General features: G+C 46.0%; 1 protein-coding gene across 6 annotated transcripts in view; it reads left to right on the top strand.

The window, feature by feature from the left end:
- Positions 1 to 17828, top strand: part of fgf13a (fibroblast growth factor 13a) — a 53865-nt gene that overhangs the window by 26513 nt on the left and 9524 nt on the right. For 4 of the 6 annotated variants that reach the window (XM_011610445.2, XM_029847532.1, XM_029847535.1 and 1 more), the window contains 2 exons: positions 14593 to 14703; positions 17017 to 17120. In XM_011610445.2, the coding sequence (XP_011608747.1) occupies positions 14593 to 14703; positions 17017 to 17120 (215 nt within the window). Of the gene's footprint in view, positions 1 to 10977; positions 11182 to 12098; positions 12993 to 14592; positions 14704 to 17016; positions 17121 to 17828 lie in introns of those variants that run through there. The other 2 variants (XM_029847536.1, XM_029847533.1) reach the window with 2 other exon arrangements.

The raw sequence follows: 17828 nt of genomic DNA, 5'->3' as shown, positions 1-17828 counted from the left end.
CACACTCATATTGGACCGAGGGGCCCAGCATTTGTAGGTCCTGCTCCACCCTCCCTTGCTAAAACCATTAACTCGGTCACAGCCACCCTGAGGCTCAGGCACAGACCAAAACAAAGCCTAAAAACGGGGGGAAACTGGGGGCTTATAGATATAACAGCTATTGTACAGCCCACCGAGTTCAATGACAGGACAGCTTCACAATCCACTTCCATGGTTTAGGTTGTAGAACAGGTAAACGGAGAGATCCTGCGACGTGGTACACACACACACACACACACACACACACACACACCCTCACCCTCTCCAAGCTCATGCTAAGGTCAGTCCATGGAGGGAGAAAGGTAGGATCCAATGATAGAAAGAACCCCCCCCCCACAGCCGTAGACAGGGCTAAAGGGCTAAAGGCCTAAAGTGTCTATTTAATCGTTTGCTACTGACGCAGTTCCAAGGAAAAGTCACATTCATTATGACATCATCTCTTCTGGAGGTCATCTCAATCTGGAGTTCCGTTTCCTCTCCTCGCAGCCTGACCTCTCAATGCCTCCTTTCCTTCCTTCCTCTGTAACACCTTTCCAGCTCGTGTCAGCATGTTTCCCTTCCGATCCAAGAAAGGCTGTAAAAATGAGGATTGTTCCTTATCCAAGCATGTTTTCATTTGAGTAGGCTTACTCAGCAGACTGGCTCAGATCGAACTCCTGTGTCTGTTGGAAAAGTGGGTCAAACGGGGTCAACCAGCTCACCTGTTGGCAGGACTTGTGTGATGGACGGACGGACGGGAGCGAATGCATCCTTGGGAGAGAATGAGAGGAGAGAGGAGGAAGAAAAAAGTGCAATAGAGGAGGCCCGGATAGAAAAGTACAGATGTATTATTCAGTTTGGCTGCAGCTCCAGTTGGACGTGACTGAATTTACAAAGGAAGAAGGGGAGACTACGGCTGTTATGTAAGCTGTTTTTAAGGACGTCATTAGCACTCACGCAAGACGCACGCTCCCACTAAGCTAATGCAGACGCCGAGGAGGCGACAGACGTGCGGATCTGGTGGCAACACCCTTTAGCATCACGTGCGGGACGTTGCTCAGGAACGCGTCGCCAAAATGCATCAGTCTACTGCGACAGGATGACCCTTAACTCCGACACGCAGGAAGCTGAACGCGTTTTGGAGGCTTGATCGTGTTTGCCTCGAACTTTTGGTTGCTCTTGATATGGAGGTTGTCGATTTAATGGCCAAAACAAGATAATAATCACTGTAATAATCACTGTTCCCCTCCGTCACTCATAGTAGGCTGCAGCTAGTAGCAGTGATTCATATATAATTAGATTTATTGCAGACTACAATCATTTATTGATATTTGGGCTGAGTCAGAAGTGTATGTCAGCACTTTAACACAGTCACTGATCAGTAATCTAGTTTGCTGCCATGAGACGTGGCCTGAACTTCACTAAGGTGTCTAATAGTGTTATCAGTGTCAGTGCTCGTTAGAGACAGTCTGCATAGCCACACACCTCTTCAGGAGCATTTAACCGCGCCCGAGGATGCGTTAATGCCGTGACCACAACACAGGACAGACGTTCGATGGTGTCTGAGGTGGAGTCAGCAGGATGGGGCCGCGCGGTTGGAAAAGGAGTTTGAAAAAGGCCTTTTTTCCTGAATCCTTGACCTTCTCTGTGCAGAGATGTCGAGAGCTGCCGGCGCCCTTGTTTGCGCCGCTGTCAGGTCTGCTTGTGCTGCTGTCAGTCAGAGGGTTCATTCTCTGTCTCTTTGTCAATCTGCATCACGACCGTTCTTCACGCTCCGCTTCATCCTTACGTCATTTCCCCTCCCTCGCGTCTCCGCTTTTGTGCCTCAGTTTTGTCTGGCTGAGAGAAGAGACGGTGGCTGTGGGTGCTGATCTGTGCCAATACCCCATTTATTATTTAGATGACTTCAACAGTCTGCAAGACTGCAAGAGACAGACTGATAAAGATGTCAAGGAATATTTACACGAGCTTCATAGAAACAGATCCTTGTCAAAGAGCCTCTGAGCCACACAAACCTGTCAGCTACAAACTCACAGCGTCACCAGCTGACTCTTACACAGCGCTGCTGTTGATCAGAGTACATTTAGATTGTGGTGAACCTGCTGTTTTCAGTCAAGACCAAATTAAATGGCTAACTATCATGCAATTTATGAAAATTTCTGATTATCAGTTTAAAAGTCCGGTTTAATATCAATTTTATTAAACAGTAATTGAATCAAACTGAAGGAAAACCTGTTCTACGGGACACCAATCGTGCTTTTATTTTGAAATTATTGCAAGTCTCGAAAGACTGAAAACTCTCCTCCAAATTTCCTTAACGAGACTGTCGATAGTCCCGATGAAACGGCAGCAAATGCAAGAGTCAAATCCGGGAACAGCTTTTGCTGACTGGGGCTGTGTTTGGCATCCGTCAGTCGGTAAGGATCAGTGAGTCATGAGGATGTTTGCTAAAGTGGGTCACTCCGCACTTTAACAGGAGGACAGGACAAGTCGGGAGCTGATTTATCAGGCCTTTTAAATCAGCCTGTTGCCCTCATTTACGAAGCAGCTGGAGCCTTGAATAGAGCTATTTGTGGCGAACGTGTCGGAAGGTTTAACTTCCTGCTTCGAGTGTCCAACAAAGCCCTAAAACGGCGAAAGTGTTTCCAGCTGCAGGAAGTCTCCGTTCTTATGCACCGATCTCTGAATGAGACCTTGCACCTGTGCTGCTGCTGAATATTCAGGCCACTGTCTAATCCGCTTCAGCAGAAGAACTCTCAGCCAAGAAAACGTAATCAGACGTGCAGCCTGCACGCACTGGAAGATACGTGCTGACGCCACCATCGGACATCAAAGGTGTCCTCGCTCACACCCTCGCCACAGGTGTTACCTTCAGTCTGTACGAGAGGCAGAACAGACTGACTTTTCTGAGCCTCAGAGTCTCGCTAACATGTGTAAGAAGGTTCGGACGCAGTGATCCTGGTTTTCCTGGACAAACACCTCATTTAATAACGCAAGGAGATGTCGATGAGACGTCCCCATTCTGTTCCAGACCAGTCGCTCTGCCACAGCTTTATTTGTATTTTATTATCCGATCAGCCATGAGGGCGGTTAGAGGCTCTTGTTTAAAGCCTCATGTTTGTGAGAAGATATCTATTAGATAGAAGAAAGAAAGAATTGACCCCTGGAAAATGGAGTCAGTCCGTGTTCTCGTGAGACACCTACTCATACTTACAATATTTGACTTTTAGAACAATTCTGTGCAAACAAGCAACCATTATTTATTAAAAGTTGGCAAAAGAACAAATTCAGCTTTAATGGCTAGACTGGCTGCAGATTGTAGGAGAAATACAATAATCTATACAATCCTTGGTGAAATATGTTGTTTATTGATTTATGCTCTGTTAGTTTCCTATTATATTCTATTAAGGCCATCACTGTAAAGGAGCATCGATGTTCTGCATTTGTGCGTAGAGTTCTATATTAACCTTAGCCTGCACCCAGAATTGCATATTTCTCTGATCAAATATGAAAATTGTTTGAAACCAGTGCGATGACAGCGTTCTAAATCCTCCTACTCTCAGTCAACGGCAGCAAATGCCTCCCTTTAATCACATGGATCCATCTCAAAATTACAGGCTTTTGAATAAAATACGATCTGCCAGAAAAGCTAAAAGTCAAAGAAAGGCTAATATTTAGTGAAAGCCCTGAAGCATAAATGTGGAACAAATCTCCAGAAACATTATATCACACTCTCGCCCTCATTAGGAGCTTAATGCGATCACTCAAGGTCATTGTAAATGAATCTGCCAGGACAATAAATGGCTTCGGCATAAATAATGCAGAGTGTTAATGAAATGGTAATTCTTTAACTGCAGAGCGCTCTCACCCAGTTGGCAGGCCCTCTCCCTTTCCCCGGCTCCTCCATCACCCTCTCTAGGTGTCTACACACGCGCTGCTTCGACCGGGTGTCACGCATCAGCACAGGGCCCGGGAGTCGTTACCTTTGACCCAAATCTAATTTTTACATCGCGTGCATGTGTCCGGGGGAGCGCTGGACTGAATGGAAAGCAGATGGGCGACACTGAACTTCAGCTGCAGGGTTCTGGGGGATGCGTTCAGGGGAGAGGTTCTGGTAAAGCTCACAAGCTTTACGCTGCCCGTCGTGGCCTCGCTGAGCATTCAGAGTTCTATATTTAAAGCTGCAGAACATCACGAGAAAACGATCTGCTCGACCAGTCCTCAGGTTTGCTGAGGCGACCGTCTGCGTTCGTACGTACTGGAGGATCTGCCGGACCTACGGTCTTATCACAGCACCTTGCGTTAGCCTGCTAATCCACCGACTCAGAGATAATTGGACTTTGTCACTAATCAGATGGTGCCGGCAGATATCGACACCTCTCCCGCGCTCACGCACAGACGCACACAAACGCAAACATTAAGCTAATTGCTCAAGTGTCATCAGGATACGTGCTGGTCCACTCTGGACTCTGGGTGCCTGTTCAGTGACATAATGGGCCGCCAGTCAGCCCAGGCCGGTGTCGCGCCATCTCCCGTCACCACTGTTCACACGGAGCGCCAAAGCATTAGCAAATATGTCTTAATCTCCTCGCGTTATCTCCTCAGCACACACACACACACACACACACACACACACACACACACACACACACACACACACACACACACAGTGCCAGCTCATGTTGGGATGTTTCATTTGTGTCAACATCTGATCCAGCAACGTTAAACTAAAACGTTCGGAGCGCCTGTTTGCGTCAGCTGCTTCTGCGAACTGACAGAATTTCCAACGCAAAATATCACAGCAGCTGCATCTCCGGGAGGGGGAATCGACCCCCCCCCCCCCCTCCGGTAACCCGATAGGGGCTGCAGTCACTCACACTGATCCCACAATCGGTAGCAGAGTGCGATCATTCAATCTCGTAAAGCGCGACCCCTGACCGGCCGCATGCTGCGGCAGCCCGCCAACACCAGATCTAACAGGGAGATGAGCCTGCAGAGGTCCAGGCATGTGGAGGTCTTAGCATTTTTTAAAGGAGGCCCATTGGGAGATCAGTAGCACCGCCGGGACTGCTACTCTCAGATGCTGGTGTCTAAACACACGAGTGAACATTAAAAAAAATCAGTTTTAGAAGTTTGCAGGCCGAAATAATTCACATGCGAGTGAAAGCCCAGCTAAACTGGCGGGTGTCTCGTACTTAACTGCACTGATGTCATGTAGGTTTAATGCGGAGGTGCGATGAACGAGGAGAGCTTTCGAGTCATTATGAGGCCGCCACAGGCCGGCCTGGTCGCTGTCACTCCCGCTAAAAGGCTGCAGGATTTAATCTCTGGTGTGTTTAGGCTGGGAGGGAGCAGGAGCTGGAGAACCTTTGAGCCGCTCTAAATTACAGAGGTTAAAGTGAACTCTGCCGCCTTTATTCATAAAGACACTCTGGTTTAAAGTAAAAGACCTGACATAATATACTGATGAGCGGCATTTTTTTGTTGTTTACACTCTGGATTAAATCCTAAACAACAAACGTCTGCTGCTGATTGTACAAAAGCCGCTGGGTGTGAAATGTAAGTCACGTCAGCAAATACTTAATCTCCCATTTGATTGCTCAGCCGTAGTGATGAGATAATTACAGCGATAATATTTAGTCACAATCGCCGCCGTGGCGGTGGGTGGAAGGAAAGTTTCAGCTCTTGGCAACAGTTGAAGCGAGCGCCTTATTTATCAGGGCCAATGTGTGGCGAATGAGCCACACTGAAGCTCACAAAAGGTGCCACAAAAGGGGCAGTTTTATGATGTGACGTCGCCAAATTGTTTCGATATGAGGATGTCTTGACTCACATAAATGATGTAGTTTCCAGATATGAGAGTGTGGCTTCTCATCACGTCACATTAAACTTTTACGGAGCAGACAGAGCCAACATTGCTCTTCTCCTCTAGTCTGGCCTATTTTACATCTATGTAGGGCTCTCCATCACCCCGCAGAGCTCCTCCCACCTGATCTTATCATAAACAAGCCCCAACAACCATCCATCCTCCTTATGTCCCCATTGATTCTTTCTAAAATGAAAAGTGTGACTTAGTTAGTAGAGGTGACCCATTTAGCCGCCCACTTTCCCACGGTGACTCCGTCTGCCGTCGTTTCCAGGTAGTCGGTTCCAGCCAGTAAGGCGGGCTGTAAAAACCCATACCAGTTTAAACCGTGCTGGCAGACTGTCAGGTACTCAAAGATTCTTGTAATCACTAAGGGAAAACTGACCACGGCCTGGTTTAAATGTAGCACTATTATGCTAGTCAGTTGGGATGGAAGCATCGTTTGTGGACGGTTTTATATTTTTAAAAATACAATCCTCTAAACTCTTAAAAATGGACTTTTGCCACCTCTTTTACTTGTCTTGATTTTACTTCTTGGAATGGCACGGTTGGTGCCTCCGTCATCCTTTGCATCAAAGCATCTGTTGCCTAAAACATCAATCACTTCCAGAGTTAGCCGCTACTAAAATAGGGGGAGTGTGACCTTGTCTTTCTGAGACAGGATCACAAGTTCTCCTTTGCTTCTCCAACAATAAGGAGGCAGTTTAAGCGTCTCAGATGATGCCTTTAATCTCCATCACTTCCCTTGATGTGTCACACTGGAAGGGGTATGTAGGACAACATCTCGCTGTATTTTGGGACCAGCTAGCCTGGGTATAATTAGCTACAGAGTTACAGTATCAGTGCAGAGTTTCAGAAACTTTGATTTTCTTGGGTTCTCTTTGATGCCAGATGTTGTCTTTCGTTTCCTGGTAGGATTGTGTTTAACAGAAGGGAGGGACAGGTAAATGCCTGGGACACTAGATAGCAAACGCGCCGCTGAACATTTTCTCCAGCAGGATTTTCTCCCTCCAGAAAGTCTCTGATGGGCTGAACGCCGTCCCTGTTTAATTCCAGCCATGATTCATTGTCTCCATTCCAACTTACCCCCATCCACCAACTTTTATGATGCCAGGCTGGTTTTTTGCCGTCCTGTTTTCCTTCTCCTGGATTTGTTGCTGACTGTGAATCTTCTTCTAATTCTTCCTCCTCTCCTGTAAATCCCATCGCTGTGATATTAAATATTTGCACCATCTCCGCCTCCCTCCCCAACAATCAATCACAGGGCTTTCGGGCTCCTGCTTAACCACAATAACAGCACGATTTACCCACAATCCCCCAGGGGAGCAGAGAACTTTGGGATCATGCAGTTGGTAGACTCAAACACAAACACACACCCACCTCAACACAGGGAAATTACATTTCAGTTCTCAACACAACATCTACTGCATATAATAGCCCTAAAATACGACAGATTGACCTTTTTTATGCTTTTTTCTTTAAATCCCAGGAGACATAAGGGCCACTGACGGGCTGAGAGGGATCTGCGGTGTGTGTTTTACGCCCGTGTGTGTCGCAGCAGGTCGCTGACGCGCCATTAGTCATTCGGCACAAGCTGCCTTCTGAACTCTGGCCATTTCACACGCCGTTCGGTTGGCGTGATTGTCCTCATGATTACAGGCTAACAGGGACACAGAGTGGCTGTGACACGTGAGGGATGCGAAAGCAGAGAAACGGTCAGAGATGCCGAGCCCTCATTTTGGTGTGGATGCCCAGCACGTAGCGCTTCGATAGCTTCTGAATGTGCGCAGCTGAATGTGGAGTATCGTTTCCCAGCAAACAGCTGAAAACGCTGTGGCAGACGCCCAGCTCTCCAAATGATTTCACCTCTGCCGGAGAGCCATATTTAGTTTGATTGATGTGTGAAATCAAACTGTTTCTTTCGCCTGGATAACAGAGAGCTGCAGCAAGAAAAAGACGCCGGTGCCGAGCAGAGACACTTTGAAGCCATTTGTTATTCCAAAGGTGATGGGTTGGAAAACAAAATGGCAGGAATTCTGTTTGCTCCGAATTAGATTCAGAGTTTAAAGCGAGATAGAGATGGAGAAATGATGCTGGTTTAATGAGGGGAAAATTGGCAGACAGCTCAAAAGTCCTTTTTTTATATCCACACAACACTAAAAATGTGCCTGGAGCCAAATACGACAAACCTACTCTGAATTTAGATATTTTCTGCTACTTTAAGCACAGAAAGTCAACAAATTACAACAATGCTCTGTAAATACATCTGAGAACTAATGCACAGATTCTTTTAACATGTAACTGCTCCTCTGAGACGATGAAGTTTGAGCACTTTTATTCCATTCACATGCTCCCCGTCCACAAGGTGAGGTTCATCCTGGTTTGCCTGCAGGGGGAAATAATGGAAGTCGTGCTCTCCAGTTTCAGTCTACTGACTCTTTGCTTTCATGTCCTGAAAATAGCCCTCTGATACAGATCACACGCTCGTTGCTATGAGTCGACCAGTCAGCCATGACTGTTTTCTAGAGCCCCCTCCCCTCCTGGAGGCCTGAGAGACTGATTTCCTGCTCTGTAATATTTAACCGCCATTCTGAGTGCACATTCTCTCTCTCTCTCTCTCTTCATCTTTTATACACACCCTCTTACGTATGTGCAGTCTCCATGGCAACACATGGTATCACTATGGCACTGTTGGCCTAGCATGTTGCAGGCTGCTGTTATAGTGGATTTACTGCACCAGATCACGCACAAAGAGCAGGCAGCCAGCTAAACGCTGCCAAAGACTTAAATGATTTAGCAGAGGTATCTGTTGTACTTTTTTTCCCTGCTGATAATACAGTTTATTCCAAAAATATACAATATGTCAGGCTAAAAATCTTTATTTCTTCCACCAGTGGTCTCTAAAGATATTAGTGCAGTTCAAGATGAAATCTGTGGTATAATCAGAGGCACAGACTCTAATGTGCAGCTTACCCTCGGATAAATACCCCAAAGGAGGTTAACCTTATTCAGTGCTGCCCAGTGGAGGCCATATTTAAAATTAATTAAACTATTATCATGATATTCCAGACCTATAAAGGAGACAATGCAGCTTTATGTTTTAATAGGAGAAAAAGGTCAACACAGCTCTCAACCATGCGCTCCTGCGCGTAAGCAGCTGCCACCTTGTGGCAGAAGATGGTAATGCAGCAGAGCTGTGGTTCTGGGTGAGACCAAGAAGCTTTAAATTATTCAAAAGGAAAACGAATGCATCATCATCATCATCATCATCATCATCATCATCATCATCATCATCATCATCATCATCATCATCATGCATATCTTCAGACATGTCCAGATGTTTATAATTGCACCATGACGGAAGCTGAAAAATCTCATTTTTATTGATATTTTTCCAAAGAGTGCACATGTGTGAGTTCAGTAGAATAAAGGTGCCCCTGGGAGGCCAAAGCAGACTGGCATTCTGAGAGACTGCTATAATGAATGTACCTACTGGCACATGGCCACACAGGTACCTAAATCGTGCACCCAAAGAGGTCGATCTGGAAGTACAGCCGCAAACAGAGCAGGTATAGATCTGCAGGGACAGAAATGTATCTTCCTTATTAAAACGATTTGGTTTATTATTACACAGAACCTGGAAAAATCCTCATTTCACAAAACTTTAGATCTCACAAATAGCTTTTTGTCAAAAATAAAACAGCATAATTGTATTTTCGGAATGAACGGCTTTGATATCAATAGAATAAAACCTGAAATAGACACTTCTGAGGCACATGTCTCTCTCTTCATCTTACTGTTCTTCTTCTAATTTTGCAATTCTATACTTAAACTTGGCTGCTTATAAAGATGGAATGGAAGGTTGAAGATTGTCTGGCCCACTTCATCACCTCAGGTGTTTGAGCTGTTTCCTCACCTTTCCTGTCAGAGACAAACTGCCTGATTTTTAATTCAAAGCCAGGATCTGTAGGTTGTCTATTTGTGCTCAGGCAGCAATCTGGTGAAAATTGAATCTACTCTGCAAAGATTTGTGTCCCTCATCAACATGATACCTTTTTCGTCCATATTTCCTGCAGGTATGGTTGTGCTGGCAGCTCTGTTAGAGGGATTCTATCAGAAAATGTAATTAATGTGTGGTTTCTTCATTCGTCTAAAATTTCTTTGACCGTAAAACACAGTCCAACATGTATGAAAGGAGAGATGATCACACGAAAATGTGAACATGACAGCTGCATCTAAAAGAGCGGCAGATGCTGAGTATAAGTAATGTTTTCTGACACTGACGTGTTTTGATGATTGTGGCGACCTGAATGATTTGAAATTAATCTGATACCCACTGAGGGAGTCAGACTAAGCAAGGCGTTTTTCTAATGTAGTAGACTGTGTCAATTAAATTTTGGTTTAATGAAATGAAATTTGACTCCATGGTGATCGCGCGGCCCTTGTGATAGTCAGCGGACTTTCGCCATCTAGTGGCCAAAGTAATGTAGTGACATCAGGTCAAAACTAAATATGGAATGCGCGGCTCATATTTTTAAGTTTATGTTTTAGTATTACAAAATCCTTAAATATATTTTCGTGCCTTAAACGCTTCTAATTCGGTCTCATCTTTATGTTTGAAACAGTTATGACAAAACATAATATTGTAAATTACTCTACAGGTCTGCCCAATGATCATAAACCCGAATTTATTTTGACATTTATATGCAGTGCTGGAAAAAACAAGATAGCTTGCAGGGAGCAGAAAACTATAAAAGAAACAAATTCACTTTGCCTAATGCATGTTGTCTCTGTTGGTTCTACATCGATATTTTTCACTCCAAAGTGGACAATCCCGCATAACCGGTTTAGTCAACGCATTATCAGATCATTTTACACGGTTTTTTTTTTTTTTTTTTTTTGTAATATGAGAGCAAAGACTCTCTGCCCCTAGAAGGATGTACAATCCCAGTCTTCGTTTACGATCCCCCCCCACCCCGCCACCCCCGCGCCCTCCTCCAACAGTCCGCCCCCACCGAGCGCCGCACTAGACGGAACACACGCCCGACCGACGAGACCTCCAAATGAAAGTTTAATGAGCGTTTTAGGAGTCCTAATGGCATGTCGCTAATGTCCTGTAATGATCTTCCCGTTGATGGCCACGCCTCGGTGCTTCCACTGCGCCTCTGACGGCTGACAGCGGTCCGAACTTTGCTGGAGACAATCCGACTTCACTTCCCTCCTCAGCAGACTGCGAGCGCTCCTCGGACTCCCCCCGCGGAGAATCATGACTTTTCCTCTCCGAAAATCGGTTTCAGGTAGGCAGATGCGATCGCCAATCGTTCCATTTTTCACTTTCTCCGAATTTTTCTGTTGAATTCGCGCGGTTTTATTGACAAAGTGTGTGGAAATGGAGCGAAGTTGGTCTGCGGTTGGGAGCTCGGGAGCTGTCCCTGGTCCTGGAAGCCTCCTCTACCATCTTTGCTCCAGGATTGTGACCTTTTGGCCATAGGTCCTGCATTTATTTCACCTGATTCTGATTCCTTATGCTTTATTTCACCTTTTACCTTAGTTTAAATGCGGGTTTCTTATCTACTCCAATGTTATGTTACACTTATTGATGCAAATCAGGTGTTCACCTGACGTCCACTAATAGGAGGAAATAAAGGCAGAAGCAGGTATGAGGCAGTTTGTCCTGGCGGCTGTAGATGGCACCATTGGTTAGGCTGTAAAAGTGCTGTAGCAGCGGCGTGAGGGAGGGAAGAGGTTTGGTCATTCATTCACCAGTGAGTTTATCTTCTAAACGCTGCGTGCGTGTGTCTCCATAGGTGTGAGCAGTGATGCACACTCACCCCTGGTGCCATTAGCTGGTCTTTGACACTGGAAAGGAGACATAGGCCAGCATTTAATGTGTGTAAAGGTTATGGGTGTCATTTTAAAATGAAAAGTGTATTTATTGTCGAGCATTTAGCATTTTTTAAACCCCTCTATCCAAACAAAGCAGCGGCCAACCAGCTTCTTTCCCCAGATACAGTTTTATAAAACATCCACATCTTTCTTCCTCTCTCTCTCTCTCTCTCTCTCTCTCTCTCTCTCTTTGTCAACACATCCCCACCCATTTGCGCCATACGCCCCTTTTGTATATGTCGGCCAATGTAAATAATCTGGCATGGAGATGCGTTCTCTGTGTCTCAGTAGTTCCATGCCCAGCTCTCTCTCCCTCCTCCCCACTCCTCTATCTCTCTCTGCTCCGGTGGGTTGATGCTCTGAGCAGCAGCGGCTGCTGCAGCGGGAGCAGCTGAATCTGCGCGTTGCGCCGCATCCGCGATGAGGCGCCTCCTGTCGGCTCCCTGCGTCTCCCCCTCACAATTCGGATCTCCTCGGTGACTCCTTTTTTGCGTTTTTCTTCCTAAAGCGGCGTTCAAGTCTCCTGTACAGCAGGTGCAGCGAGAGGTTGACAGGAAACACTTTTTCTTTCTCTGCAAACAGGTGTTTGACGCACAGTCGGGTTCGTGCACGGTCCTCTGTCTGCCATGCGCGCAAACATGTAGTTCAGTAGGATGGTGCAGATCTCTCCCAGAAGCCGTGGCGGCTTGTTTCTACTGTGATGGTGAGAAAATGGCACGGGTGGAGGCGCACGCAGCCCGTCGTGGCGAGAGTCTTCACACAGCTTCGCTGTGGAGCTCCTGTTTCTATTTTTAAAGTTTCACTTTTTCTCCAGGGATAACGCTTAACTTCCTGCAGACGCCACTACCATGGACATCATCTGATTGTTGTTTCTCCTTCACCGGGACTATTACATACTCCAGATTTGATCCAGTTGATCATTTCTGCTCTTGAACTAGACTTTAACGGTACCACTGCGTCGGATTTCTCGAGTCAAAGGACCAAAATCCGTTTTTATCTGCGGAAGTTTCGGACTGTGCTGCCAAGCTGGCCATGGCTGCAGCGATCGCCAGCTCCCTCATCAGGCAGAAGAGGCAGGCGAGGGAGCGGGAGAAGAACAATGCCTGCCGCTGCGTTAGCAGCCCCAGTAAAACCAAAGGAAACTGTGAAAAACCCAGTCGGCTCAACGTTTTCTCCCGAGTCAAACTCTTTGGCTCCAAAAAGAGACGGAGAAGACGTCCAGGTCGGTTACGTAATTTCATCAGGCTGCTGTGCTTTTGATCATGAGTTAAAAGATGTCATCTTTTCAAACAACCCCTTTCTCCTTGTGAAAGATGCATTTCGCTGGGTTCTCCTCCAGATTTATGGATGATGAGAGTGTGTCAAAGTGAGACGGGAGGACACACTGTCAGATTCGGTCCACGTGTTCCACTTGTCACCGCAGGACAAATAAGACATGAACTCTTTGTTTCCACTCCCTCTTAGACTGTAGAGCTCCTGTTTAGGGCTGGAAATAAAGAGTTAAAACAATAGTTCTATATTTAATCTTCTATTCTTCTATTTATCTTCATTTCTATTATCTTTATTAATGCTAATGCTAAATGCTTAAATACATGTCATTCCTAGTTTACTTTCAAAACAGTTTAGGGCAGAAATGAATGACTGTAAAACATGTTTGCACATGTCTGTTATCAACAAACGTCTTGAGATATGATGCTTAGTCAGGTTCCAGTAAGTCGATTAATGCAATACCTTGTTCCTGCCCTGCTTACAACCACCTTCATCCTCACATATTCATTTCATTTATGCAGTTAATCTATAAATCAGCACATGAATCAAACATCTTTTGTCCAAACTTCCATTTTCGGGAGTCAGGTTTGTTCTGTACCCACAGAGTGATGTCACCGGAGGAAGGAATTCACCAGCATCCTCTTTGGGTTGATTATAAACACGACATACAGTATGTGGGGACGGGGGAGTTCACAGCATGTTTTGTGTCACTATGGTGACCTAAATGATGTAAACAAACAATTATATTTCATCTGCTGCTCAAGCTGATTCTCTCCTGCAGACGAAACTCTGATTAAGAAGCTTCTGTTTGCACATGAAACACAACCATAAAACACAATCAAGAGACTGTTATAAAGTTCAGTGTCTGGCGTATGTGCTTGCTGCCTTGTCCCCCTGTGCCGACAGTACACGCTTACACGTGCACACATCCATCTGTAAAACCTGGATATCCTCAACATGTAGGATAGTAAAGCTAGACTTAGGGCAGGCACAGACAGATGGATGGAGCTGCACAACTGGTGGGAACGATGCCCCCAGAAGCTGCAACACTCCTGTAAAGGGGGCAGAACGCAGGGCCGCTTCAGCAGCACACCCCCCAGGCCTGCCCTCCACTCTGCTCCGTTACTGGTGCACACGTCTGACTCTGGAAGTCTCTGCTGTGTGCAGCTCCTTGTCTGCAGCTTCAGAGAACATGGCCAGTGCTGTCACTCTCATAAAGCTTCATCTCCATATCATTAAGAGTGACGGGGAAGCTTTACGAGGCACGATGTTGCTGAATAACTCAAAGTTGTCGCAATTTTCTTTTTTTTTTATGAACTATTTCCAAATTCATGCTGGAAAGACGTGTTTCGAGTGCTGGAGTGTCAGAGCAGCCAGCACAAAGCCACCCAGCTGAGCTCTAATTCATTTTACTCAAATGATTATTGTCTTCCAAAATGGCAGAAGCACCGAGCTGATGCTAACGCTCCAAATGGTCCCTTTAGATGAGGAGCGCCATGAGTATTTGACTGCGAGTGTTCTCATCTTCTCCTCTCTGTGCCCTGTCTCCACAGAACCCCAGCTGAAGGGGATCGTGACGAAGCTGTACAGCCGACAGGGTTTTCACCTGCAGCTGCAGGCCGACGGAACCATAGATGGAACGAAGGAGGAGGAAAATGGTTACAGTAAGTCGCTGTGGGAGGTGTTGTTTCTGCACAGATGTTTACAGGAAATGGACTTGAAGAGAGATCTGGTGGGAGAAAAGGGCCATCTGCTGTTGCTCAGCTGTCAATCATCCCCCCCCCGTTAATACTGTTACATCTACACTATACACACGGTCTATGGAACAATCACACGTTTGGTTGCCTCGTCTGCGGCTACAACCCCTGAAACTTCTCACTTTTAATTCACCATCAGTGCAATTCAGCTCAAGTAAATCGCCGTAAGATGCAGAGCTGATGAAGATCCATGTATGACACCGAGCCAGCTGTGATGTGATTGTTGCCGTAACAACAATAAACGGACACGAATGCTTCCGGGGCCTCTGAATTAATAGCTTTGTATTCAATTACTCCTGTGGTGGACAGGGCAGATGCATCGTACATAAAAATAGCAACTGTGCGTGCAAGTGCATGGTGTTTAAGGTGGGCGTGCGCGTGCACCTGTGCACCTTTCACCGCCACCATGGCTGAGACCGTGGCCAGTTTGTGAAGAGAACATTTAAGAGTGCAGGAGACTAGGAAAAGGAAAGAGAGCGGAGCTCTTCACACTGCTCCAAAAATAGTGTTGTTAGGCGCTGGGTGCACTTGTCTCCATGGTGACGAAGAGCACAGTCCTCTTGGAGCTCATGGTGTCTTGTGATGGTGGGAAAGGACACACACACACACCCACACACACACACCCACACACACACACACACACACACACAGACTTAAGAATTTGATCTCTGCTTCCTGGACAGATTTTTGTGAGATTTTAAAGATATTTCCTGCTTTGGTGTCATTTTCAGAAGAGATAAACAATCAGAACCAGCTAATGATACAGATCTCGCTGATCTACATAAAAACTGACCTGCAGGCAACTGTGTATCCGTCGTATTGGATGTCTCTCAGCTGTAGGGAGTGTGTGTCTGTGTGTCTGTGTGTCTGTGTGTGTGTGTGTGAATGGGTGGCGGCCCTGTCATCCTCTCCAGTGTGCTAAGGTGTTTCCAGGAGCCAGGAAGTAATTAAGTTTCCCCTCTTGAAAATTTCCATCAGTTAATCTCCTTGAAATGAAGTGAACAGCAGGTGCACATGTGCGTCAGAAGGAGGCTCTGGAAACAATACAGCTCAGGAAGGGTGCATCCATTAATAATAATAAAAAAGATTTAGCAGAAATGTATTTAAACGCCTCTAAAGTGTGTCGTAAACCTGAATAGGCCTGTGGATGTTGGCTGTTTTCGCCGTGTCTTAACTTGCTTCACGGGCTGAGAGCAAGGTGAGATCACAGGTGAGCGTTTTCCAATCTCGTGGGTCCAGTGGAACAAAGATGAAGCAAAAACATGATCTTAAATACATCTGGAGACATAGCTGAATCCACAGACCCGCAGGATGTGCTGATGGAATAACGACCTTTCCATTGAACCAAGAACATGCTTCTAACGTCCGTTTACCTTCTAAATCCTTTATGAGTTTCTCTGGCTGTTATCTACAATAAAGAATCCCCGGTAGAGTGAGCAAGTAAGGGTTGTGTTAAAGCTGCCGGATGCTACAGCCCGTCAGGAAGCTTCTCCTGCACTCAGAGGAGTCGGCAGGAACAGATTGACTAAGTGCCTTTCAACAGTTTGTAATGTAAGGTCAGACTGTGACTCACGGCCGAGCCGACGTGAAAATAAATTTTAATTTGCTCCACTCGCATTTGGCTAATCCTGGAATAACACGCTCTAACGTGACAATGTGCGTTCCTAAAAGGGGATGTTTACTAGCAGTGTTGGTAGAAGCATCGTTTAGGAGGATTTTCACCAGTAGAAGACAAAAAAGGGCCTGTTTTTTTTTTCTAGTTCAGGTGGATGTGCATGTGCTTCCCACTGTTTCCTGCCAGGAATCCCGTGCAGACTACCAGGGACTGCGGGCCAACACTAATTGGGTAGGGGTGTAGCTCGCCGACAGGCTGGGTTACTGCTGGCTCTCGGCGCCTCACGACTCAGCCTGCTGGTTACAGCCAGGTTCATCCGTGTGATTCAGCCCGTTTAGTCAGAGCCGCGTCTGCTGCAGAGCTGCACAGGTTCGCTGCTCCGTAACTCAGACGGGCTGTAATGTCTGTAAAGCGGAGGACACCTTCATCCTGCAGAACTGTCCTCTTATTTTTTCCCAACGTCAAAAATAAGAGGACAATTATTTTAAGCCAAGACGGCTGGAACCAATATACTCTGCTAAAGTTTAGGGATCCATCTTTCCGAGAAGAGCTTTTCCTTGTGAATTGAATAATTCAATTTCATGCTTTTTGTTTCTGCTTTGCAGCCATGTTCAACCTTATTCCAGTGGGCCTGCGGGTGGTGGCTATCCAGGGGGTGCAGACCAAACTCTATCTGGCTATGAACAGCGAGGGCTACCTGTACACATCAGTAAGTGTCTGCTTTTTTCATCCTTATGTGCACGTCTCTGTTGATTAAAAGTTCAAGGGTTGTTTGAACAAGCCAGTAACCTGCCTGAGCTGCCAGGCTCAGATGGGCCCATTCATTTTTGATTAAAAGTACAATCTAATGAATTATTCAGCCGCCAGCCAGACTCTCCCCCTCCTAAATGCCACCATCTCGTTGTGCAGCAGGCATCAACGCGACGACCCAGAGGGCACGCAGGCCCACGCTCTGACTGTCTGCAGCCAGTCCTGCTAGTTGAATTAGTAAAGACTGCTGGGTACGATAAAGGTCTCATTTGGCACAAATGATGGGGATCGATGGAAACCAGCTCAGAAAGAGCCAAGAAGACCTAATGATTGTGCACCTTTTTAATTCCACAGCTGCCCGTGGCAAAATGTCTCTGAAGGACGGAAAACTGGCCACACTCCCTCTTGAGAACCTTTAGATCAGGGGTGGGGAACCCTTTTCATATCGAGGGCCATTTCAATTTTTATAAAGTCCTCCGAGGGCCATACTATTATGAACACATACCTAGGGATGCAAAAAAAAAAAAGACAAAAAAAAAAGAGTCTATAACCACTGTGTTACTAAGTCTCATGATTGCTGCATTTGAGTTTGAATTATTTATTTAGCACACATGCATATAAAATCACCAAAAAAATAGAATAAAATGACAAGTAAAATATGTTTTCA

Source organism: Takifugu rubripes, chromosome 14, assembly GCF_901000725.2.
Source record: "Takifugu rubripes chromosome 14, fTakRub1.2, whole genome shotgun sequence".
Classification (NCBI taxonomy): Eukaryota; Metazoa; Chordata; class Actinopteri; order Tetraodontiformes; family Tetraodontidae; genus Takifugu; species Takifugu rubripes.
The sequence above is the reverse complement of the archived record's forward strand: the minus strand, read 5'-3'. Positions and strand labels throughout refer to the sequence as shown.